The 26985-nt window shown below is 38.2% G+C and overlaps 1 protein-coding gene across 5 annotated transcripts in view; it reads left to right on the forward strand.

The window, feature by feature from the left end:
- Positions 1-26985, forward strand: part of ANKIB1 (ankyrin repeat and IBR domain containing 1) — a 155007-nt gene that overhangs the window by 106084 nt on the left and 21938 nt on the right. For all 5 annotated transcript variants that reach the window (XM_055589697.1, XM_055589695.1, XM_055589694.1 and 2 more), the window contains 4 exons: positions 785-873; positions 10550-10694; positions 13085-13251; positions 20439-20527. In XM_055589697.1, coding sequence (XP_055445672.1) covers positions 785-873; positions 10550-10694; positions 13085-13251; positions 20439-20527 — 490 coding nt within the window. The remainder of the gene's footprint in view (positions 1-784; positions 874-10549; positions 10695-13084; positions 13252-20438; positions 20528-26985) is intronic.

A 26985-nucleotide genomic window follows, 5' to 3' on the forward strand; every position in this document is an offset into this window, starting at 1 on the left:
TTATCCAGATACATTTCCATAATAAATATTTGCTTTTTATTGAGACACAGTACTGCCGTTGTGTCCATTTTTAATAGTCAAACCATTGATGCACTGATATAGGCAATTTTTATGTTTCTTGAATAATTCAGCTGCTCAAAATACATGATAAATGTATTCCATTTATCATGGAGTACATGATGAATGTACTCCAGATTTTATCTGGACCTTCTTGGAAAACAGCATCCTATTTCGGTAATTCACATCTGTAACATTTTAAAGTTTGATTCTCCTAGTTATGTGTAGAAGGTACAAAGCTTTGTAGCATGGTTCCCTGGGTAGAAATCCTTAAATTGCTACTCTGAATATGCTGAGTTGCTGTATTGAAAAAATAAAGTTACTTTTTATTTTTGTAGATTTTCTGGGCTGAGTATAGGGTGAAGGACACCATATTGAAGTGGTTATCTCGCAAGGAGCAATTTGATCTTGACCTGAATAGATTGTAATGATTTGTTTCTTATGTTCCCTTTCAAAACAAATAGTTGCTGACTAATTTCGCACATAAGTTTAGAATTTAAGAATTTAACTTTTGCATTAAAACATTTCAGTCCCACAGTAATTTATAATGAGGTAAGCGTGATATTTGTTATTTAGTCAAAGATAGGCACAGTAATTTTAACTTCCCTTATAATTTTGAAACACTTTATATAATTACTGGCATTTTTTGCCATGAACTAATGAACAAAGGAATGTTCTCCATCAAGAGTATGACTTTGTTGAAATCATTTTTCTTCTTCATTTTCAGTGTGATATTTGTATGTGCAGTATTTCAGTGTTTGAAGACCCAGTGGACATGCCCTGTGGACATGACTTCTGTAGAGGATGCTGGGAGTCGTGAGTATATGTGCAACTTCATATTTCTTACTGCAGGATAGCACTCTGATTTGGCAGTAAAACTGCTTGCTTTCAATATTTAATGATATGGATTATTTATATTGGTCTCAGAATTACACTGAAATGTATTATATTTTGCTACTAAAGAAGAATTTTGTTTTTATTTTGCTATCTTCCCATCTATTTTATAAAATTGTTTAATTTAGTAATTAAGGTTATTTAGCTTAATGTGAGGTACTGTGGGGAAGCAAGCAGATATAAGAATACGGATATTTAAAATTCCTTTCTAATCAATTCAAACTTATATGTCTCTTCTAGGTATGATTAGTCTATATTACAAATTGAAATTTTATTTTCCTTCTCATGTTTGTCTCTGTCCTCCTTCCCAGTACCTTGCCAATTTATGTTTTCTCACCATCCACTAATTTTACTCTAATGTACTTTTCAAGAGAGGTTTATAAACAGAATGAAGAAGATCAGTGTGATGAGCAATATGATATTAGGTTATCCCCAGAGACACATAATCTATTGATTGATGACCTAAGCAAGGCATGTCATTAGTATTTTAGACAAAAGTTTTAAAACTATTCTTTCAAACTATATAAAAGTTTTTAAAACTGGGTACCAAGTGTAGGGAGTTGGGGAGCACCATGTGAGGTTAGACAAGGACCTGAGGACGTTTCCTGGTTTTCTTTTATTAGTAACTGTGTTGTAGTATAATTAACATACAGTAAGCCACATATTCAAATTAAATAATTCAAAAAGCTCTGACTCCATATACCATACAATGTCATGAAACAATCCAGTTAATGAATATACTCATTACCCCCCAGTGTTTCCTCATTTCCCCTGAAATCCATCCCACCCGTCTCTTCCTACCTCCATCTTATACTTGCACCACCACCAACACCACCACCCCGCTCTACTTCCCGTCTGTGGGCAAACACTGATCTTCTTTCTGTCTTTCTGGGAGAAGGAAACAGCAACCCACTCCAGCATTCTTGCCTGGAGAGTCTCCTGGACAGGGGAGCCCTGTGGTCTATGGTCCCTGGTATCGCGAAAGTCGGACACGACTGACCACACAGCACAGCACCTTTTCTCTTATCTGTTTTCCAAATTGGGATATAAGGCAAGATTTTATTTGGAGGGGGGAATAAAAGAACCTTTTAAAAAGGGTTTTCAAAAATCAGAATAAATAAAATTATCTGATTCTTTTTAAAACATAGATTCTACTCTGAGTCTAATTAGATAGGATCAGATGGGTGCAGTTGATACAGATAAATTAATTGGCAAGGGTCAGAGCTCATAACACAAAGCAAACTTTGACCTAGTTCTGAGCACAGAAAGTCCTCCATAGGTTTAGTACTTTATTTAGCTTAAAATTGTCAACTGAATTGCATTAGGAAGTATTATTTGGGTTCTACCAAGTTTGATATTGTTGACCTTCATTTCTCTATAAAATTGAGTCCCCCTAAGAGATTTACTTGAGTTTTTTTTTTTATTTTTTTGACCTTCCTCACCACACTCCTATCACAGGAACCATCTCCCATACTCATGACAGACTAGCCATGAGGAATTAGTGGTAAGATTTAAATTTGAAAGACTGATTGTTGTTTTCCATGGTCCCTTATCAGCCCACCTAGTGTTCTCCTCACCCCTACCAGATAGTTCTTGTCCAGTCAGGTATCTGCAGTGTCAGTAAAACACATTCCAGATTGAGTGATTCATCTGTGAATGAAACAGATTTTAAATTAATTGCAATCCTTTCATTGGCACATAGAAAAGAAACTCCCCAGTCTAAGAAGCAAGAAAGAATGTTTCAAGGCCCTTAGATTGTCTTGTGTGTGTTACTTGGGAAAGTTTCCTGGAAGAGATAATAGAACCAGGTCTTGAAGTGTGAGTTAAAATTAGCTAGAGGCAAAGAAGTAGGACAGACAACCTCTGTGCTAAAGAATCAGCATTCTCAAAGACATGAAACAGTGTGATGTATTTTGGAAGCCTTAAGTAGTTTAGTTTTAAATGGATATCCAAGTGACCCCGATAGGGTGGTGGTAAAGGTGAAGCAGGGGAGATTACACCTGGCCCATAGGAAGTTTTCCTCAATAAATGCTAATTTCCTTCCCCCCATTAATGGTGGAATTTCCAAGAAAAAGGAGATGAGGGAGAGGTTAAAAGTGGATTGGGTGGTGGGTGGCATGGCGGTACTCCAACTAAGACCGAGCTTAGAGAACTGTGGGATGCTTAGGAGGAAGAGTGTTGGCCAAGGCATATGACGATTATAGTGTGGGTTGTGCGCTGGCATACTTAGCTGGAAATAGGGTTTAGATGTATAGGCGTCAGTCAAGAGTCAAAGATGTCATAGAGATTTGCTGTTCATCATAGAAGTGGATCTTACTGAGCTTTTCCTGCTTAGAGTTTTTTGAGCATTTTGGATACATAGTTGAATGTTTTTCATCAGATTTGGGAAGTTTTCAGTCATTATACCTTCAAATACTCTTTCTCACGCCTTCTTCTCCTTCTGCGTCTCCATTATGCATATGTTAGTACGTTTGGTTTTGCTGCCCAGATCTTTGATGATCTGTTCTCTTTATTTACTTACTTGGTTGCGTCAGGTCGTGGTTGCATCACGCGGGCTTTCTCCCTGTGGCACGCAGGCTCTCCAGTTGTGTTGCACAGACTCCAGGGTGCACGGGCATGGTTGCCTCACAGCATGTGGGATCTCAGTTTCCCTGACCAGGGACTGAACCCGTGTCCCCTCCATCGCAAAGCGGATTCTTAACCGCTGGACCACCAGGGAAGTCCCTGTTCTTTTTTTAAAAAATTCTTTTTTTCCCTCAAACTAGGTAATTTCAGTTGAACTTTTTTGAAATTTGCTGATTCTTCTTCCTCCTCAGATCTGCTGTTAAACCCCATAAGTGAATTTTACATTTCAGTTATTTTACTTTTAACTTCAGAATTTGTTTGTTTTTATATATGTTCTTTTTTCTTTAATATTCCCTATTTGGTGAGGCATTGTTCTTATAATTTTCTTTAGTTTTATAGGTATTGTTTCCTCCATTTATGTGACTTTTTAAGAAATATGTAACTTAAAATCTTTGTCTGATAAGTGCAGTATCTATGTTTCCTTAGGGACAGTTTCTACCGACTACTGTTTTTCTTGGGTATGGCCCATACTTTCCTTTTTCTGTGTAATTTTTTGTTGAAGCCTGGATCTTTTATGTAATAAAATATGACAGCTGTGGTGCTTGATTTGATTTGAAGAATATTTTCATTTTCTGCTGGACAAATCAATACCTGGCCCTTCACTGCAATTTTAGCATTTCAATACGGAGTGTCTTGCTCACCATTGTATCCTCAGTAGCACAGTTTTTAGTACACAATATGTGGCTCAGATGGTAAAGCGTCTGCCTGCAACGCAGGAGACCTGGATTCAATCCCCGGGTTAGGGAAATCCCCTGGAGAAGGAAATGGCAACCCACTCCAGTACTCTTGCCTGGAAAATCCCATGGTTGGAGGAGCCTGATAGGTAACAGTCCATGGGGTTGCAAAGAGTCAGACATGACTGAGCAACTTCACTTTCACTTTCACTTTAGATAGTTTGAAAACCTCTTACCTTACTCTTCTCTACCCTCTATTTCATCAGTCCATACATATGCTTTGAAGCATCTATGCCGAGGGCTTCGATGAAAGAAAAATTAGTATTTTTCTGTCCAACCTAGAATATCCTTCCTGCTATTTATTAGTTGTTGATTTAAGTAAGCAATAAGCTCCCTGTGCTTCAATTTCCTAATCTATAAAATGGTAACTGTCATATTACTTTATAGGACTGTTTCCAGTTAATTGTTAAATGGATAAGTACATGTAAAATGCTTAGAACAGTGCCTGGCACATAGTAACCACTCAGTAAATGTTAGTTATTAGAATCTTACTAAGCTCAGTAATGAACAGTGGAGTGGGAGCTTAGGATATAATGTATGAAGCTGACCTACAAGATAAAAATATAAGTCAAGATTGATCCAGATTTTCCTCTTTTACTAACATTTAACCAAGACTATGTTATACTTCTAAATTTAGTGAGAAATTGTATGTTGCTGAAAATTGATAGCCTGGCTCACAGAAAAATTACCTTTTCTTCAGTAAGGTCTTCTGGGTTCTGTCATTTAATTCTCCTGAAATAGTTAAACCTGCTCTGATGTATTTCAGTTCAGTTCAGTTGTTCAGTCATGTCCGACTCTTTGTGATCCCATGGACTGAGGCATGCCAGGCCTCCCTGTCATCACCAACTCCCGGAGTTTACTCGGAATCATGTTCATTGAGTCGGTGATGCCATCCAGCCATCTCATCCTCTGTCATCCCCTACTCCTCCTACCTGAAATCTTTCCCAGAATCAGGATCTTTTCAAATGAGTCAACTCTTTGCATGAGGTGGCCAAAGTATTGGAGTTTCAGCTTTAGCATCATTCCTTCCAAAGAACATCTCCCTTAGAATTCACTGGTTGCATCTCCTTGCAGTCCATGAGACTCTCAAGAGTCTTCTCCAACACCACAGTTCAAAAGCATCAATTATTTTGTGCTCAGCTTTCTTTATAGTCCATCTCTCACATCCATACATGATCACTGGAAAAACCATAGCCTTGACTAGACAGACCTTTGTTGGCAAAGTAATGTCTCTGCTTTTTAATATGCTGTCTAGGTTGGTCATAACTTTCCTTCTAAAGAGTAAATGTCTTTTAATTTCACAGTTGCAGTCACCATCTGCAGTGATTTTGGAGCCCAAGAAAATAAAGTCAGCCACTGTTTCCACTGTTTCCCCATCTATTTGCCATGAAGTGATGGGACCGGATGCCATGATCTTCATTTTCTGAATGTTGAGCTTTCAACCAACTTTTTCACTCTCCTCTTTCCCTTTCATCAAGAGGCTCTTTAGTTCTTCTTCACCTTCTGCAATAAGGGTGGTATCATCTGCATATCTGAGGTTACTGATATTTCTCCAGGCAATCTTGATTCCAGCTTGTGCTTCCTTCAGCCCAGAGTTTCTCATGATGTGCTCTGCAGATAAGTTAAATAAGCAGGGTGACAATATACAGCCTTGACGTACTCCTTTCCCAATTTAGAGCCAGTCTTTTGTTCCATGTCCAGTTCTAACTGTTGCTTCCTGACCTGCATACAGATTCTTCAAGAGGCAGGTCAGATGGAATGGTATTCCCAACTCTTGAAGAATTTTCCACAGTTTATTGTGATCCACACAGTCAAAGGCTTTGGCATAGTCAATAAAGTAAAAATAGATGTTTTTCTGAAACTCTCTTGCTTTTTCCATGATCCAGCAGATGTTGGCAATTTGATCTCTGGTTCCTCTGCCTTTTCTAAAACCAGCTTGAACATCTGGAAGTTCATGGTTCATGTATTGCTGAAGCCTGGCTTGGAGAATTTTGAGCATTACTTTACTAGCGTGTGAGATGAGTGCAATTGTGCGGTAGTTTGAGCATTCTTTGACATTGCCTTTCTTTGGGATTGGAACGAAAGGTGACCTTTTCCAGTCCTGTGGCTACTGCTGAGTTTTCCAAATTTGCTGGCATATTGAGTGCAATACTTTCACAGCATCATCTTTTAGGATTTGAAATAGCTCAACTGGAATTCCATCACCTCCACTAGCTTTGTTCGTAGTGATGCTTTCTAAGGCCCACTTGACTTCACATTCCAGGATGTCTGGCTCTAGGTGAGTGATCACACCATCGTGATTATCGGGGTTTTTTTGTGCAGTTCTCCTGTGTATTCTTGCCACCTCTTCTTAATATCTACTGCTTCTGTTAGGTCCATACCATTTCTGTTCTTTATTGAGCCCATCTTTGCATGAAATGTTCCCTTGGTATCTCTGATTTTCTTGAAAAGATCTCTAGCCTTTCCCATTCTGTTGTTTTCCTCTATTTCTTTACACTGATCACTGAGGAAGGCTTTCTTATCTCTCCTTGCTATTCTTTGGAACTCTGCATTCAAATGGGTATATCTTTCCTTTCTCCTTTGGCTTTCACTTCTCTTCTTTTCACAGCTATTTGTAAAGCCTCCTCAGACAGCCATTTTGCTTTTTTGCATTTCTTTTCCATGGGGATGGGTTTTGATCCCTGTCTCCTGTACAATTGCATGAACCTCCGTCCATAGTTCATCAGGCCCTCTGTCTATCAGATCTAGTCCCTTAAATGTATTTCTCACTTCCACTGTATAATCGTAAGGGATTTGATTTAGGTCATACCTGAATGATCTAGTGGTTTTCCCTACTTTCTTCATTTAAGTCTGAATTTGGCAATAAGGAGTTCATGATCTGAGCCATAGTCAGCTCCCGGTCTTGTTTTTGCTGACTGTATAGAGCTTCTCCGTCTTTGGCTGCAAAGAATATAATCAATCTGATTTCGGTGTTGGCCATCTGGTGATGTCCATGTGTAGAGTCTTCTTTTGTGTTATTGGAAGAGGGTGTTTGCTATGACCAGTGCGTTCTCTAGGCGAACTCTATTAGCCTTTGCCCTGCTTCATTCTGTACTCCAAGGCCAAATTTGCCTGTTACTCCAGGTGTTTTTTGACTTCTTACTTTTGCATTCCAGTCCCCTATAATGAAAAGGACTTCTTTTTTGGGTGTTAGTTCTAGAAGGTCTTATAGGTCTTCATAGAACTGTTCAATTTCAGCTTCTCAGTGTTACTGGTCAGGGCATAGACTTGGATTACAGTGATATTGAATGGTTTGCCTTGTAAATGAACAGAGATCATTCTGTCATTTTTGAGATTGCATCCAAGTACTGCATTTCGGACTCTTGTTGACCATGATGGCTACTCCATTTCTTCTAAGGGATTCCTGCCCACAGTAGTAGATATAATGGTCATCTGAGTTAAATTCACCCATCCCAGTCCATCTTAGTTCACTGATTCCTAAAATGCCGACGTGCAGTATTGCTATCTCCTGTTTGACCACTTCCAATTTGCCTTGATTCATGGACCTAACATTCCAGGTTCCTATGCAATATTGCTCTTTACAGCATCGGACCTTGCTTCCATCAGCAGTCACATGCACAACTGGGTGTTGTTTTTGCTTTGGCTCTGTCTCTTCATTCTTTCTGGAGTTATTTCTCCACTGATCTCCAGTAGCATATTGGGCACCTACCGACCTGGGGAGTTCATCTTTCAGTGTCCTACCTTTTGGCCTTTTCATACTGTTCATGGGGTTCTCAAGGCAAGAATACTGAAGTGGTTTGCTATTCCCTTCTCCAGTGGACCACATTTTGTCAGAACTCTCCACCATGACCTGTCCATCTTGGGTTGCCCCACAGGCATGGCTTAGTTTCATTGAGTTAGACAAGGCTGTGGTCCGTGTGATCAGATTGGGTAGTTGTCTGTGATTGTGGTTTCAGTCTGTCTGCCCTCTGATGCCCACTCTCAGCACCTACCATCTTACTTGGGTTTCTCTTACCTTGGACATGGGGTATCTCTTCACGGCTGCTCCAGCAAAGCACGGCCGCTGCTCCTTACCTTGGACATGGGGTATCTCCTCATGGCCGCCGCTACTGACCTTGGCTCTGGGGTAGCTCCTCTCAGCCATTCACCACTCCAGCGCCGCACTGGAGTATTTCGAATACGTAAAATTTTAAAACATCATCATATATTAACTATATCTATGTGCATTGTGCACTGTGACAGGAGACTATTAAGATAAATTATATCTGACGTCACAGGGAACCTGTTCAGAGCTAAAAGGAAGTGATTCCTGCTTTGTTGAAAAAGCAACTTTGTAGTTAGCAGTTCTCAAATTTTTAGTCTCATCATGCCTTTACACTATTAAAAATTGTTGAGGACATTTTTCACGTAACTAAAACAAATGATTCTAAAAATTGTATGGAAATACGAAAGACCCTTAACAGCCAAAGCAATCTTGAGAAAGAAGAATGAAGTTAAATTTGTCACACTCTCTGATTTTAAACATTACTACAAAGATCCGTATAGTCAAAGGTATGGTTTTTCCAGCAGTCATTTATGGATGTGAGAGTTGGACCATAAAGAAAGCTGAGCACCAAAGAATTGATGCTTTTGAACTGTGGTGTTGGAGAAAACTCTTGAGAGTCCCTTGGACTACAAGGAGATCAAACCAGTCAATCCTAAAGAAAATGAACCCTGAATATTCATTGAAAAGACTGATGCTGAAGCTGAAGCTCCAGTAATTTGGCCACCTCATGCGAAGAGCTGACTCATTGGAAAAGACCGTGATACTGGGAAATACAGTTTGCAAGATGAGAGGGGGCGACCGAGGATGAGATGGTTTGATGGCATCACTGACTCGATGGACATGCGTTTGAGCCAGCTCCAGGAGATGGGGAAGGACTGGGAAACCTAGCGTGCAGCAGTCCTTCGGTCGCAGAGAGTCAGGCACGACCGAGCAACTGAAGAACAACAAGAGAGCTGCAGTTACCTAAACAGTATGGTCCTGGCACAAAAACACATAGCTATATGGAACAGAATAAAAGAGCCCTGAAATGAGCTCACACTTACATGGGCAATTAATCTGCAACAAATGAGCAAAGAATATATGATGGAGAAGACACAATATTAATATTTTCAGTAAATGGTGCTGGGCAAACTAGACAGTCACGTATGAAAAAATCAAACTGGACTGCTTTCATATACCATGCATAAAAATATATTCAGAATGGATTAAAGGACTGAAATGTAAGACCTGAAACCACAAACTTCTAGAACAAAACGTAGACTGTAAGGTCTTTGACATCAGTCTTAGTGATTTTTTTCTTTTTTAATATATATCTCCTCAGGCAAGGGAAATTCACAGTTCAAAAGTTTGTTTCTTCTTTTTCCATGGGAAATATTCTTAATAATCAAACCATCAGTAAAATATTTTAATTCTTTATTCTGTGCCTGGCACCATGTAGATATTTCACATACATTATATCATATAATCTGAAAACAATTCTGGGAAGTGCATGTTGTTATCTCCATTTTATAGATAGTAAAATTGAGGCACAGTACACTTACATGATAATTGCTTAAGATCATACAACTTGTTAGTGGCAGGCCTGGAATTCTCTAATTCCAAATCTTGCTCTTGACCACTTAATTGACCTTGGATTAGATTCCTGTCACTTTCTACGATGCCTTTTCCCTACTACCTCAACCAGTGTGCCTAGAGTAGGACATGAAACACATTTTAATGTTTATCTAAATATAAATAGAAAACCTTTTCTTCTAAAAGTTACACTATATTCCAGTGCCGTCTCAAAAATCTCTTGACTTTTGTGTGGCTTAAATCTATATACCATTGCTGTCTTTTTTTAAAGGCGTAGAATATTGAGAATCGAATATGACCTTTCTAAATCACTTATTTCTAAATTTTTACTCTTAAATATATTGTTTCAAGTTTTTAAAGAGGACAAAGCAAACAATGTAAAAAAATGTATAAAACATAGATGTGCATAAATAAATAGTCATATAGTGAATGGCTGGGCAGATAATAAATGCTCAGTGTTTGTGAATTATTTGAGTTAATATATTACAGTTGATATTGCACACTTTGTTTATTGATGTGTTTTAATTATACTCTAACAAAATTCAGCATCAGGAAAAATTCTTAGAATGTGCAAATAAATTCTATCCTTGCCTTTCTTTCTATCAATTGACAATTGTATTAGGTTTTTGAATCTGAAAATTCAAGAAGGTGAAGCTCACAACATTTTCTGCCCTGCATATGATTGCTTCCAACTTGTGCCTGTGGATATAATAGAAAGTGTAGTTTCTAAGGAGATGGACAAACGATACCTACAGTTTGATATTAAGGTATGTTGCCAGTTATCTGTGTAATCTCCACAATTTAAATTTTATTAAACCTATATTAAAATTTTTAATTTTTGTTCTATTTTTGAAAGCAAAGTAATGGACTCTGGCTTTTGTCTCTCAGAATAAAGGAGTAGTGGCCTAAATTAAAGTTTTAAGCTAAAGTATTGTTTTATAATCATGATAGAAGTAAAAGTGAAAAGTGGCAATAGTAGTTTACCAGAAAATAAAACTTTTGTGCAGAACTATTTGTTGATTTGGGTGTTGAACTTTTGTAACTAATTGGTCAAAAAAACATTCATGTTAAATAGTAGCTATTTTAAATTTTCTAAATGATATATTTTTACTCTCAGTATAAATATTTAGAAATAAAGATTATCAACCTGGAAATTTATGGATTTTTTTATATTTCAAGTAATCATTTCATATAATAAAGTATAATGTTTATTTCATCTTGTTTTTCCCTTCTTTATTTTCACTCAGGAGTTACTCATTACTGTATGCAAATCTTTTTTGTGGGATTTAACAGGCATGTTCAGATTTTTTTATAGTCTGAACCCTAATATGCTGCTGCTAAGTCACTTCAGTCGTGTCCGACTCTTTGCAACCCCATAGACGGCAGCCCACCAGGCTCCCCCGTCCCTGGGATTCTCCAGGCAAGAACACTGGAGTGGGTTGCCATTTCCTTCTCCAATGCAGGAAAGGGAAAAGTGAAAGTGAAGTTGCTCAGTCGTGTCCGACTCTTAGCGACCCCATGGACTGCAGCCTACCAGGCTCCTCCGTCCATGGGATTTTCCAGGCAAGAGTGCTGGAGTGGGGTGCCATTGCCTTCTCCGAACCCTAATATATTGACTTTTAAAAAAGAAGTCCTGCTGTTTCTTTAACATAGAAAGTATCATAAAATTGGTGTTTTTTTTACATTTTTCATTATTGTGATAAAATACACATAAACTTTACCAGTTTAAACAGATTTAAGTGACCAATTTGTTGTTATTAAGTACTTTTACATTATTGTGCAACCATCATTACCCTTCATGGTTAGAATTTTTTTCGTCATCCCAAACTGAAACTCTGTTTCCATGAACACAAATGCCCCATTTCCCCTTCCCATAGCCACCAGTAAGCACTGTTCTGTTTTCTGTCTCTGTGTGTTTCTAGGCATCTTATGTAAGTGGTGGCAGTGGTGGTTTAGTCTCTAAGTCATGTCTGACTCTTGCAACCCCATGGACTGGAGCCTGCCAGGCTCCGCTGTCCATGGGATTTCTCAGGCAAGCATACTGGAGTGGGTTGCCATTTCCTGCTCCAGGGGATCTTCCTGACCCATGGAAGCCTGGTGGAATCATATAAGTAGAATCATACAGCATTTGTCCTTATAAACCATATTATATCCATATAATATTATATTATTTCATGTAAGTGGAATCATACAGTATTTATCCTTATGTATCTGGTTTATTACACTTGGCTTAATGTCTTCAAGGTTCATTCACATTGTAGCATGTATCAGAATTTCTTTTTAAGGTTGAGTAATATTCCAGTAATGTATGTAGCACATTTTGTTTATCCACACTTTCATCCATGGACATTTGAGTTGTTTGTGCCTTTTGATTAATGTTAGTAATGCTCCTCGGAGAAGGCAACTGCACCCCACTCCACAGAGGAGCCTGGAAGGTTGCAGTCCAGGCGGTCGTTAAGAGTTGGACACGACTGAGCGACTTCACTTTCACTTTTCACTTTCATGCATTGGAGAAGGAAATGGCAACCCACTCCAAAATCCCAGGGATGGGGGAGCCTGGTGGGCTGCCGTCTATGGGGTCTCACAGAGTAGGACCCGACTGAAGTGACTTAGCAGCAGCAGCAGCAGTAATGCTGCTATGCATATGGGTGTACAAATATCTATTCCAGTCCCTGCTTTTAATTATTTGGGGTATATATGCAGAAGTGGAATTATTGGATCATATGATAACTCTGTGTTTGTAATATTGATTTTTATGTATTATTAAAGTACCATGTAGAAATTTATTATTCTAATACAGCTAATCCTCAAATAAAATTCTGTTTATTATAATTATTTTCCATCAGAAAAGTGGCATATTGTGAGAAAACATTTTTAAATTACACATTTTCGGTATGAGTAGTTGCATTTTTACTCTGTCATCAATCTACTTGGTTCTTAGATTAAATAATACATAAATTTTAAATATTATTACTAAGGTAATTGCCACATTTTTTCTTTCTTATTTAATACATTCCAGTACTGTTTTAAGTATTTCTTGAAACTGACTACTCTTTGTTTTTTCATTTCATTCATTCTGAAGTAAATTGACATTTACAGTCTGTTAGAATTGAGAGTTGAAATATTTTTTTATGTTTTGTTATTGCTGTTTAAACAGGCCTTTGTTGAAAATAATCCTGCCATTAAATGGTGTCCTACTCCAGGCTGTGAAAGAGCAGTCAGACTGACAAAACAAGGATCAGACACCTCTGGGTCTGACACACTCAGCTTCCCCTTGCTCAGAGCTCCTGCTGTGGACTGTGGGAAAGGACACCTCTTCTGCTGGTCAGTACAGGACAAGTTGGAATAGCCTAGTCACCTTTCTGACAGTTTTTAAAGAGACTTTATACTCTGAGTCATGCCTTTAAGTAGTATTTTTGATACCGTTATTATTTATTAAAAAATGTATGCAGTAGGGATAGTTTACATTTACTGTGTGCTTGATGTGTGCCAACCACCTTGTCAAAATTTTCAAATACTGAATTCTCCCAGCAGTGCTGTGAATGGAATGCTGTTATTATACCCATTTTACAGATAAGGAAATTTAGACGCAGAGTGGTTGCCCTGGGTTATATAGCTAGGAACTGGCAGAAATGAGATTAGACTCTGTCTCTGTTTGATGCTAGAACCCATGAACTTGAACTTTAATACCAAATTATTGACCTTAGATTAGAAAATATTTAGAGTTTGATATCTTTTCTTAAAGTAGAAGTGTCTAGCAGTGATACTTAACCAGGGATGCCCAGAGTTTAATATAAAACAGCTTTTCCATATTTTCATTCTAGACCCTAACAAGTGAAATTCTGATTTAGTGGATTTTGGAGAAAAACTCTTATGTGATTCTGTTGCACAGTCCCAGTTAGAAACCACTTCATGTATCTTGTGTTTTATATAATTTCTAGTGCCTGATAAGTACTCAGTAAGTATGAACTGATGATAAATCAGTTATGATGTATAGTCAGTGTGTGTAGTCACCTGACTGTGTGTTTGTCTAACATCAGCGTTATACTTTATTCAGAGTAGTTTCAATTATAATAACTTTTGTTTTTGTTTAATGGTCAAAGGAAGAAATAGTATTTGTAATGCTTTTTGCGCATTTCCAGATTTATCACATACGCAAGGATATATTTGAGGTGGATATAAAACACTAATCTTTGTTTAGTATACCTATCAGAATCCAAAGTCAAATTGTGGCACTGCTAGATGGTAAAAGGGCATAGTTATGGAAGTGTCCCTACCATGAAAGATCTATTTCTTAGACTCATCATCATTAGCTAAAATTATTGTTTGAACTGCCAACCTATATATAGCAGTGAATTCTAGGTCAGGTGTCAACAACGTAGTGTCTGCACCAATTTTTTAAAATAAAGTTTTATTAGAACACAGCCATACCTGCTCATGTCAGTTTGTTTACCTATCGTCTGTGGCTGCTTTCAGACTGTGACAGTATTGAGTAGTTGTAGCAGAGACCATGTGGCCTGCAAAACTCAAAATATTTACTGACTGATCCTTTACAGAAAAAGTTTTCTAGGCCTCTATGCTAACTGCTTGAATATAATGATTAATAAAAGAAAAACAGTGTTTACTACTTTCATAACTAAATCAGATTCAACAAGTAAAATAGCAACAAAATACTGAATAAATATTTAGAGTATATCCACATACCTGTATCCACATGCGGTAGTTTTACACAACATTTAAAAAGCACATGCCTAATTTTTACTTTCGGGCTTCCCTAGTGGCACAGCTTATTAAAAAGCAAGACATTACTTTGCCAGCAAAGGTCCATCTAGTTAAGTCTGTGGTTTTTCCAGTAGTCATTTATGGATGTGAGAGTTGGACTGTAAAGAAAGCTGAGCACCGAAGAATTGATGCTTTTGAGCTGTGGTGTTGGAGAAGACTCTTGAGAGTCCCTGGGACTGCAGGGAGATCCAACCAGTCCATCCTAAAGGAAATCAGTCCTAAATATTCATTAGAAGGACTGATGCTGAAGCTGAAACACCAATACTTGGCCACCTAATGTGAAGAACTGACTCATTTGAAAAGACCCTGAAGCTGGAAAGATTGAAGGCAGGAGGAGGAGGGGACGACAGAGGATGAGATGGTTGGATGGCATCACCGACTCGATGGACATGAGTTTGAGTAAACTCCGGGAGTTGGTAATGGACAGGGAGGCCTGGCGTGCTGCAGTCCATGGGGTTGCGAAGAGTCAGACACAACTGAGCGACTGAACTAGACTGAAGTGACTCAGTGGTAAAGAACCTGCCTGCCAATGCAGGAGATGTGATTTTGATCCCTGGGTTGGGGAGATCCCCTGGAGGAGGAAATGGCAACCCTCCCCAGTACTCTTACTTGGGAAATCCCATGAACGGAAGAGCCTGGTAGGCTCCAGTCCATGGAGTCACAAAAGAGTCGGATACTACTTAGCGACTGAACAGCAGCAACAGATTTTTCATTTTACATGTTTTATTATTCAATGGTTGACCCTTAATTCCACCTCATTACCCCAGCAGAAGAGATAAGGATTCAGCAACAGAAATGGGAAGTGAGTTAATGAATATACATAAACTTAATTGTAGATAAATTATCCATAGATGAATATGAGCCTACTTTATTTAAAGTAAGAGTATTTAAAATAAGGAAATAAAAGAACTTATTTGAAGTGAGTTTCTTGAGAAACTTAAGTTCTAGTACCTTCAAGCACTCAGCCTAGAACGTTACTAATTATGTACTATCCTTCGGAAAATCATTTTCTGAGCTCTCTGGTTCGTGTAAGCTTCCCTGGTTTAGAAAAAACTGATTAAGAGGGTTTTTGAAGAGCCTACAAAAATGGAAACCACAGATTAGTAAAATGTTTAGAAAACAGAAAACACAAATTAGTAAAATATGTAGAAGTTAAGACGATAAACTTTGGTTTCTGTGGTCTAGTTTTTATTAGTTTTTTAACTCAGGATTAGCTTTTATGTTCTTGTATTCTTCCCCACCTCTCTTTGTATGCTATAGGTAGCAAGTTTGGATTAACTGAAAATATGGAAACTAATAGAGAAACCTACCAAGATAGATTAGATTGTAAAACATACATATGCATACATATACATGATGCTGTAAGCTGTACATTTCTAGTGTAGTGTTTAGAGAAATATGTCAGCTTACTCTTTCTCATACCCAAAATATTAGGCTGAGTATACTCAATCTGCATTGGAAACTGTATGCCAAAATCACAGGCCCTACTTGGAATTTTATCCCAGTTTAAGGGGTCTGTGGATGGCCACATGGATTTAAGATCACGCTTATTTACTCCTCCTGCTGGCAGTATGGTAGGACTTAGCCAATAGTATCATCATTTTCTAAGATTGCAATTCAAGATTTAACCTTGTTACTTTTCAGTTTTGAAATTCCTTAAGCTACAAGATTGATATATGTAGGTATATGATATATGTATTTTCTAGGATTTCTCTATTGCTTCACTTCTCTAACCATTAATTGGCATTTTTTGTTTTACATAGCTGCCTACTCATATTCACTGACTATATTCATAGCTTTGCCTGTAATCAGAAATTCTAAGGAAAAAAGAAGTTCTAAGGAGAATTCCGCTGCCCTTATCTAGTGTTTCAAAGATAAAAAATCTGCCTCATGCAAAAGGAAGCTTTGCAAGAGAGATCTTGCAAAGGGTTTGCTTCTTTCTTTCTCCCAAAAGTTCAAAAATATTTTCTAAATATGATTGTAAAAACCATCAGAAATGCCAATAATAATTTCTTCTTTTTAAGAACTAAATGTGACAGAATCAGCTGAGAGCTGTCCCCAGGATATGTCTGCCCGGATAGAATGAATATATTCATTGTTAGGAGGGAAGGTGGGAGTAGGCATTTTTCTTCCCACTACAGTATAGCCCTTTCTGTTCTAACTTGTTCACCAACAAGTTCTGTGCCCTTAATAACTGAACCCAGAATGCTTTCTCCCACTAGCCTATATGATGACAAATTTGTCAAAGTATTTGCCACTAGTCATTGGTGTCTTGGTTAACACTTTCTTCAGGAATTTAGCTTTCCAGTGTCAGCAGAACTTTCAGTATCTTCATTATTTCTCTCAGAATACTATCTCTCCCTACACATGGCAAGATCTAGATTCAGATCAGATCAGATCAGTCGCTCAGTCGTGTCTGACTCTTTGCGACCCCATGAATCCCAGCACGCCAGGCCTCCCTGTCCATCACCAACTCCCGGAGTTCACTCAGACTCACGTCCATCGAGTCAGTGATGCCATCCAGCCATCTCATCCTCTGTCGTCCCCTTCTCCTCCTGCCCCCAATCCCTCCCAGCATCAGAGTCTTTTCCAATGAGTCAACCCTTAGCATGAGGTGGCCAAAGTACTGGAGTTTCAGCTTTAGCATCATTCCTTCCAAAGAAATCCCAGGGCTGATCTCCTTCAGAATGGACTGGTTGGATCTCCTTGCAGTCCAAGGGACTCTCAAGAGTCTTCTCCAAACCACAGTTCAAAAGCATCAATTCTTCAGTGCTCAGCCTTCTTCACAGTCCAACTCTCACATCCATATATGACCACAGGATATCAGTCACCTGTTAACGTCTGACAGCATTGTCATTGCTGTGCTTTGCAGAAGTTCAGGCTTGTTTTCTCTTATGCCTTAGTTTTCAGAGAAACTTAGTAGTATTCAATGGCAACACTCTCATTCGCGGTTTTTGCTCTAGCTCCTCCTTTATTTATAAGCTTCCTTTTGGACACGACTGAAGTGACTTAGCAGCAGCAGCAGCAGCATTGGAAAGTGGTAGAAACTGTGCCAACGGGCTGTAACACTCAGACATGATCATACTGATTAGGCTAGCGATTGAGGGAGCGCCTGTGCCCTCCTGTGAGGTTCTAGAGAAGAAAAACTGACGGCTCTCTAATGCAGCATGGCCTCAGTGAGCCAAGCCCACTAATAAGCAAGTACGGCCTTTGAAAGACATGGCATTCATTTTTTTCAGACTCTATTTGAAAGCAAAGGACTTCTTCCTCCATTATTATTTTTCTTTTTTTCTGTCAGAAAATGTGCTGGTAGCACAGTCAGTCATACTGATACTGATGCTGATTCTACTAGGAAAAAATAGTGAATATGCCAGGGGAGGAGGGAAATCCTAAACTTATTGAAAATAATTTATTTTACTGACTTCATTTGTTTTGTTTTAGATATTGCAGATTTGTAAAATTTCTGCACTGTGGTTTTTTTATGTTCGTTTGGGTTTTTTTGATGATTCATGAGAAATATAGATTCTGTATTCCATTTTCAGACAACAAATGGAAATACTGTTTTTAGATCTGTGGCATATTTCTTATTCTAATATATGTGTCAAATTAAAATGAACAGTCATCACAGATATCCCTTACATTTCTGGAAAGCAGAGTTGATTTTAATATGTGCTAAAATATATACCGAATACATCTACCTCCACTTTTAATCAACGCAATATTTTTTTAAAGGCTGTTAAATTATAGCTAAGTTACTAAGGAGCTATATAAAACCAGTTTTGGAAAAGATTTCCCAAATACCAGATATGGTAATAATCAGAAATTTAAGAAAATTATTCTTTCAAGGTGTACGTAGTAATTTTTTTAGGTATACAATTTGATGGCATTAAGTACATTCACTGTTGTGAAACTGTCATCCCATCCATTTTAGAACATTTTTATCATCCCAAACAAAATCTCTGTAACCATTAAGCAGTAACTCCCCATCCTGCCTCCCTGCCACATCTCCTGGTAACCATCATTCTACTTTTTGTCTCTATGAATGTCCCTATTCTACTGAAGTCGTACAATATTTGTCGTTTAGTCTCTGGTTTATTTCACTTAACATGTCTTCAAGATTCTTTCCATGTTATAGCATGTATCAGAAGCTCATTCCTTTTTATGACTGACATTTCATTGTGTGTATATATATATACCTTTTTATGACTAATACTTCGCTGTGTGTGTGTATATACATATATATGTATATATATTCGTTGTTTATCCAGTCATATGGCAATGAACAGTCTAGTTCCCATCTTTTGGCTATTGTGAATAATGTTATGACCATTGGCATAAAAGTTTGAGTCCTTGTTTCCAATCCTGTTGAAACTCTTTGAGGAAATATACCAAAGTGTTTTCCATAACAGCTGCATCATTTTACATTGCTACCAGCAATGCACAGGGGTTCCAGTTTTTCCACATTCTTCCATACACTTGTTCTCTCTTGTTTTTCAAAAATAGTAGCCATGGGTATGAAATAGAATTGATACATTCTTAACACAGTGGAATGTTACCTCATAATTGTTTGTAAGACTACCTGTCAGTTAGCAAGTCTTCTTAACAAAGCTAAATTGTAAATAAGATTTTTGTTTAAAATGACACTGGTGATGATAATGGTGATGATGGCACTTATAGATCGCCTTTTTCTTTCCCCAAAATGATATTTTGTTATTAATTGTAACAGTTTGTCCTATAGACTATAATATATTGAATTAAACAGTTTGTAAAGGCTCTATGTCATTTTTAATGTTTGACTTTTATATGCCTGTAGAAAGAATATATAATTAAGTTACAATGATACATTGATAGAGTTTTTATTATTTAAATCAAAATTTGCCAAATGCCAATAGGACAGAAAATTAGGATTTGTCAAACACTTGAAAGTAAGTTAGATTGCCCTTGCTGTTACTTGGGGATTCAGAGGTAAAAGTAGTGACAAGAATGTAATGTAAAATAGTACTTCCCAAACTTTAAAATGCAAAAGGGTCATACGGTTATTTTGAGAAAAGGCAGGTTCTAATCAGTATGTCTTATGCAGTCTGCTCCTGTGCAGGTAAACAAGCTCTCAAGTAATGGCAGTGCTGTTCCCCAGGGGAACATACTTTGAATTGCAAAAATTTAAACTGTTAGTGAGACAGAACCTAACTGATAAAAATATCTTTACCGCTCTTAAGGCCTGCCTGCGTGCTAAGTCACTTCAGTTGTGTCCAACTCTTTGCAACACAGGAGATGCGGGTTTGATCCCTGGATGAGGGAAATACCCTGGAGAAGGAAATGACAATGCACGCCAGCATTTAGAAGGCAAGAATACTAGAGTAGGTTGTCATTTCCTTCTCCAGGGTGTCTTCCCCACCCAGGGATCAAACCTGTGTCTTCTGCATTGACAGGAAGATTCTTTACCCCTAGCACCACCTGGGAAGCTGAAGGACTGTTATAAATATTAGTTAATCTGTTTAGAGCTTTTTAAAATGTGGGCATACATGCACCGCTGAAGGAAAGCGCTGGCCGAGTGCTGCCGAGCTGTAGAGTCGTGCTGCATTCTCTCAGCTGAATGCTTCATCTCTCAGGGGCCGCTGTGCCTTGGTGTTCTCAACTTTTCATTCAGAACAGTACTTCCCACCTGCTCTTTTATCTTGATGTTGATGAAGCATGTTTTAAAATTACCTTTTCCATGTTTTCCTCTTCAGGGAGTGCCTTGGTGAAGCCCATGAGCCTTGTGACTGCCAAACGTGGAAAAATTGGCTACAAAAAATAACTGAAATGAAACCGGAAGAACGTAAGGGGAATTTTAGATAGCTATATATTTTCTAATAGCATTCCAAAGATAACGTGGTCCTGTTTCTTAGTCTTCATTTCTAAAGATTTCAGGTTTGTTAGTGGAGAGCTCCCCTTTTAAGCCCTCTAGCCAATATCATTTTGGAGATCTCAGGGGGAAGCATAGACAGGTTCCATGTTTCTAACAGACTTATTAGGACTCCAAGGTAAATAAAGTCACTCTAAGTTCTGTTCCTGTAGTCCTTCCCTTTTATCCTGGAGTGAGCTCGCCAGCTTTTCTAGACTTCATGAGAAGAAATGCATGGTCTGTACTGAGAGGAAGCTTCCAGTGGAGGGTAAGGCAAGTCAATTTCTTGCTATTACGTGGTTCTGTAGATTTACTTAGATTAAATGCGATGTCTGTTTAACTAGTTTTTAATGAGATGTCTCTAAGTATAGTTTCTCCGTTCATCCTCACAGAAGTGCTATGAGACTGATGGTAGTTATGCCATTGCACAGATAGGAAGCTAACAGATTGGATTGAGCGACACAGGGCAAATAGAATAGGTTTGAATTAGCCTTCCTAATAGCAGTTCCTATGTTTGATAGGTAAATATATCTGCTTTGCCATAATTTTTTACCCCCTGACATATTTTATGACAGCTGTTTTCTTTTAAATTAATATAAATTAAAACTCATTTGGAGTTTTTTGACTTTTTAAATATTGGAGTTTAAGGTATTGCAAATCAGGATTAAGAATTCATGTGGTTCATCTTCACTTATTATGAGCAAAGCACATAATAAAGATGACATCAGTCTCCAGGGAGTACAGAGGCTAGTAGGGAAGCAGTCAGATATTACAGTTCGCTATCATATGGTAGCTAACATAGTTAGGTTAGATGAGAGTACAAAAACAACTAACTAGGTTGGGGACAGAGGATGTTAAGGAATCCTCCTGGCAGCAGCAAGATATGAATTGAGTTTTAGCATATCTGCAGAGGCATATCTGTCAGCAGCTAAAGCAATACTGGAAGAGACTGGCTGGCAGCCTTCAGTTCCTCAGCCTTGTATTACTATTATATTGGACAGTATACCATTGCCTGAAAAAATGGTTCTCAGCATTTTATATTCACAAGATGATATTGTGCACTACTCGGGATTATTCAGATCCATGGAAAAGAGGCAACTTAGGTAGACTAGAATACCAGTTTATTAACTGACCATGACAGAGATCTCTTTCACGTGTTAAGAAAATGCATGTTCTCTAAACAGGAGCAGAGGCAGCTGGATAGTCTTAGGACATTTTATAGTAATATCTGGTTAATCATTGCTTTCCTGAACATTGATCGTTCAGTCAAATATCTTCTGAATACCAGCTTCCCAAATCAGAAAGGTTTGTATAGATTGTTCTTGGTCCCCTGGTTCATTGTATCTCTCCTCTGAATACCAGGTAGACTGTGTCATTGCTCTCTGGTTACCCATCCATTTTCCCTGTTCTTCATCTGTGTGTACTATGTCTATGTATGAGAGTTCCATAGAGAGATTAATACCATTACCCTCTAACACATTTAAATATGGCAAGATGATTGGATTTTGCTTTCTTTTCCTGCTTCTGACACCTGGAAACATCTGTATTTCCATTAGAGATGGCTTGCTATTGCCCACCTACCTGCATATCTTTATACATTCTGTGGAGTTTAAAATTAAGGTCCATGGGAGAAATTTGCAAAAGATGAGGCTGGAAAGATAGGTGTTGCCAGATTGAAAGAGTTCTTGCCAAATTGTCTGAGTTTATCCTATTAACAGAATAAGCTGTAGAATGCAGTGTTCGAATAGGGAAATAACATGGTTAAAGATATTGTTTATTAAGATAACTGATGACTAGGAGTGATAGACTAAAGGAGGGATAGACCAGAGGTAGGAAGGTAAGTTTTTAGTTTGGGTCAGAGAGTAGATCATGATGTCATTGGTCAACTTAGGAGATTCAGGTAGAGGAATAACTTTCAGGGGAAAATAATGAATTTTGTTGTGGCCATTTTGCACTCAAGTTACTTGCAAGACATATGTGTGGAGATGTCTGGTGGATTTTAACAAGTGCCTGTCTGCAGCTCAAAACAGATGCTGAGAAAACTTAGGAATAACTTGTTGCCTTTAAATGGTGTCTTCATTATGTCTTTACCATTAATTTAGTGCTATTTTATGGTAGAATACAGAAATAGAATGCCCTCTATGCTCTTGAAATTTACATTTTAGAGATGGAGACAGCTGTGTACAAAACTCAGAGCAATAAGTATTAGAGATGCTGTTAGAGAACAGTATACCTGTGATACATTGTGAGGGAGAGGAGAAACAAAGGAGGGGATTAGTTAAGAGATCATCTAGGAGAGAGGTAGGGAAAGCTTTATAAAAATAATTGATGCCTAAGCCATATCTTGAAAGATGGTAGATGTTCTTCACACAGACGAAAATAAGAAGGGCATTCTAGGCTCTGGTGCAGTGGGGCTGTGCAATAGCACGGCATATCCAAGGACTGCAAGCAAGTCCCTTTAGCCAGTACAAACATGCAGTGAGAGATGAGACTGCGCCTGCAGGGTGGGGTTGTGTGTAATGCTGGGAGGTCTCGCTTTATCCCGAGACGCCAAAAAGGAGTTTTAAGGAAGGACATGATAACTGAAGATGTTTGCTTAGAAAAATCAGTCAGGTGCAAGTGTGGATGATGAATCAGGGAGTAGGTAAGAGCACTGTTTCTGCAGTAACTTCGGAATGTACAGGTAAGATGATATAAGGGCTTGAACAAGACAAGCACCACACTTGGGAGGGGAGAGGTATATAGAAGAGAAATAAGATAACTTCATTGTATGTACAGCTTTTTGTACAGTACAGCTTTTTGGTGGAACTGTGACAGAATATTCTTGCATAAGACAAAGATCTTGATAATGAAGAGAGAAGACAAATAGAGTTAGAAAATGGTGCACACAGTGTATACATGGCTATCTCTGGTGCTCGGAGATAGGGAGACCTCAAGTGAAAAACTGAAGGTCACCCTCAAAGAGTCCCAAATGGTATCTTATTTCAGAAAGATGGAGGAACTTTAGAAAATTCGATAGGAAGCAAGAGACCCAAGACACCCACAAGTAGTCTACTGTAGAGGGAGCCAACACCAAGATTGCAGGGAAGATTCCCTGTTGCTAAGAAAACTTTCTCACTGTCCTGATGCATACCCACCACAGTGAAAGCTGGTGGTGACCAGTAAACTCTTAATTTAAGTGTATGAAATTTATGGTAAGACTTAAAGCAAACAATAATAGGCCAATTGTAATACTTAAGTAGAACATCATTGTTAAATATACTAACACAAAAATAATACTCTAAAAAAGAAAAGTTTGATTTACTACTGTATTGGGTTTACATATTAGTTTGGGTCAGGGTCACATATATTTGACATAAGAATTTTCAACAGAACTGGTAGATTCATGAGAGTGTTTTCTCCCTTATCACCGGTTTTCCAGAGTCTTTAAATTATGAGACTTAAAAGGAGTGACAAAATCTAATTGATGAGAAAAATACTAGAAAATATACTGAGAAAATATTCTTTCAATTATTAATTGAAAGAATTAATTCCATATAAAGTTGAAACACTGTCTTTTACTACCGAACCTACCTCTATTGTAGCTAATCAGAGCAAGAAACAGGAATGATTATATTTTCTGTGAAATTGTAATTTATAAAAATTTAACACCAGTGTTTTTTCATAGTACACATAATAATGGTTACTAAATGAAATTCAAATAGTTTTTAAGAATTCAGTCTTTAAAAGCAACTTTGTTTTCACTAACAGATGTTGATTCTATTAATATATTGTTATACTGTAATACTTGATTAAATGAAATTAATTTTTCTTACAAAGAGACTGGATTATTAAGGAAAGAAGATCAAGATCCACATGCAGCTGAAAAAAGAGTTTGGAAGTCTGAGGGGGTGAAGAGGGCTCACCAGGTAGATTGAAGGGACCTTGCACACGTGTTGTAGGTACTGAGAAAAGTATATACAAAGGGCAGATGTCCGAAATGAGCTTGCTCAGAGCTCTGGTAGTGAAGGCATTTTTTCTAGCACAAGGATTTGTTGTTCTGATAGTCGATTATTTTCTGAACACCACTTACTTCATGTAATCCCCTAGAATGCAATCAGAAACTAGCATTCTTTCTCCAAGGGTGAGAGAAAAAAACTGTTATGTTGCAGGCCACACAGCTGCTTTGTTTAAATGCCTTTGTGCTTTATTTATTGTAACAATGGACAATAAAGGTCATAAGAATATATTGGAGCCTCTGAGCTAAAAATAACGTTGTTGCTAAAGGGAGGAGAAAGACCACTACTTTTAAACAAAAATCGGACATTGTACTTAGTAATTAGGTTTTATAGCAGCACCTTTTGTAGACAGCATTACCTCCAGAGCTCATTAGCAGCCACTATGGGTAGTAACTCTACACATGGACATCACCAGATGGTCAACACCGAAATCAGATTGATTATATTCTTTGCAAAGATGGAGAAGCTCTATACAGTCAGCAAAAACAAGACCGGGAGCTGACTGTGGCTCAGATCATGAACTCCTTATTGCCAAATTCAGACTGAAATTGAAGAAAGTAGGGAAAACCACTAGACCATTCAGGAGTGACTAAATCAAATCCCTTATGATTATACAGTGGAAGTGAGAAATAGATTTAAGGGACTAGATCTGATAGACAGAGTGCCTGATGAACTGTGGATGGTAGTTCGTGACATTGTACAGGAGACAGGGATCAAGACCATCCCCTGGAAAAGAAATGCAAAAAAGCAAAATGACCGTCTGGGGAGGCCTTACAAATAGCTGTGAAAAGAAGAGAAGTGAAAAGCAAAGGAGAAAAGAAAAGATATAAACATCTGAATGCAGAGTTCCAAAGAATAGCAAGGAGAGATAAGAAAGCCTTCCTCAGCGATCAATGCAAAGAAATAGAGGAAAACAACAGAATGGGAAAGACTAGAGATCTCTTCAAGAAAATTAGAGATACCAAGGGAACATTTCATGCAAAGATGGGCTCGATAAAGGACAGAAATGGTATGGACCTAACGGAAGCAGAAGATATTAAGAAGAGGTGGCAAGAATACACAGAAGAACTGTACAAAAAAGATCTTCACAACCCAGATAATCACGATGGTGTGATCACTGACCTAGAGCCAGACATCCTGGAATGTGAAGTCAAGTGGACCTTAGGAAGCATCACTACGAACAAAGCTAGTGGAGATGATGGAATTCCAGTTGAGCTATTTCAAGTCCTGAAAGATGATGCTGTGAAAGTGCTGCACTCAATATGCCAGCAAATTTGGAAAACTCAGCAGTGGCCATAGGACTGGAAAAGGTCAGTTTTCATTCACTACCACACAATTGCACTCATCTCACATGCTAGTAAAGTAATGCTCAAAATTCTCCAAGCCAGACTTCAGCAGTACGTGAACCGTGAACTTCCAGATGTTCAAGCTGGTTTTAGAAAAGGCAGAGGAACCAGCGATCAAATTGCCAACATCCGCTGGAACATCAAAAAAGCAAGAGAGTTCCAGAAAAACATCTCTTTCTGCTTTATTGACTATGCCAAAGCCTTTGACTGTGTGGATCACAATAAACTGTGGAAGATTCTGAAAGAGATGGGAATACCAGACCACCTTACCTGCCTTCTTGAGAAACCTATATGCAGGTCAGGAAACAACAGTTAGAACTGGACATGGAACAACAGACTGGTTCCAAATAGGAAAAGGAGTACGTCAAGGCTGTATATTGTCACCCTGCTTATTTAACTTATCTGCAGAGCACATCATGAGAAACACTGGGCTGGAAGAAGCACAAGCTAGAATCAAGATCGCAGGTAGAAATATCAGTAACCTCAGATATGCAGATGACACCACCCTTATGGCAGAAAGTGAAGAGGAACTAAAAAGCCTGTTGATGAAAGTGAAAGAGGAGAGTGAAAAAGTTGGCTTAAAGCTCAACATTCAGAAAACGAAGATCATGGCATCCGGTCACATCACTTCATGGGAAATAGATGGGGAAACAGTGTCAGACTTTATTTTTTGGGGCTCCAAAATCACTGCAGATGGTGATCACAGCCATGAAATTAAAAGACGCTTACCCTTTGGAAGAAAAGTTATGACCAACCTAGATAGCATATTGAAAAGCAGAGACATTACTTTGTCAACAAAGGTCCGTCTAGTCAAGGCTATGGTTTTTCCAGTGGTCATGTATGTATGTGAGAGTTGGACTGTGAAGAAAGCTGAGCGCTGAAGAATTGATGCTTTTGAACTGTGGTGTTGGAGAAGACTCTTGAGAGTCCCTTGGACTGCAAGGAGATCCAACCAGTCCATCCTAAAGGAGATCAGTCCTGGGTGTTCATTGGAAGGACTGATGGTGAAGCTGAAACTCCAGTACTTTGGCCACCTCATGCGAAGAGT

The sequence above is a fragment of the Bubalus kerabau genome, chromosome 8 (genome assembly GCF_029407905.1).
Source record: "Bubalus kerabau isolate K-KA32 ecotype Philippines breed swamp buffalo chromosome 8, PCC_UOA_SB_1v2, whole genome shotgun sequence".
NCBI lineage: Eukaryota > Metazoa > Chordata > Mammalia > Artiodactyla > Bovidae > Bubalus > Bubalus kerabau.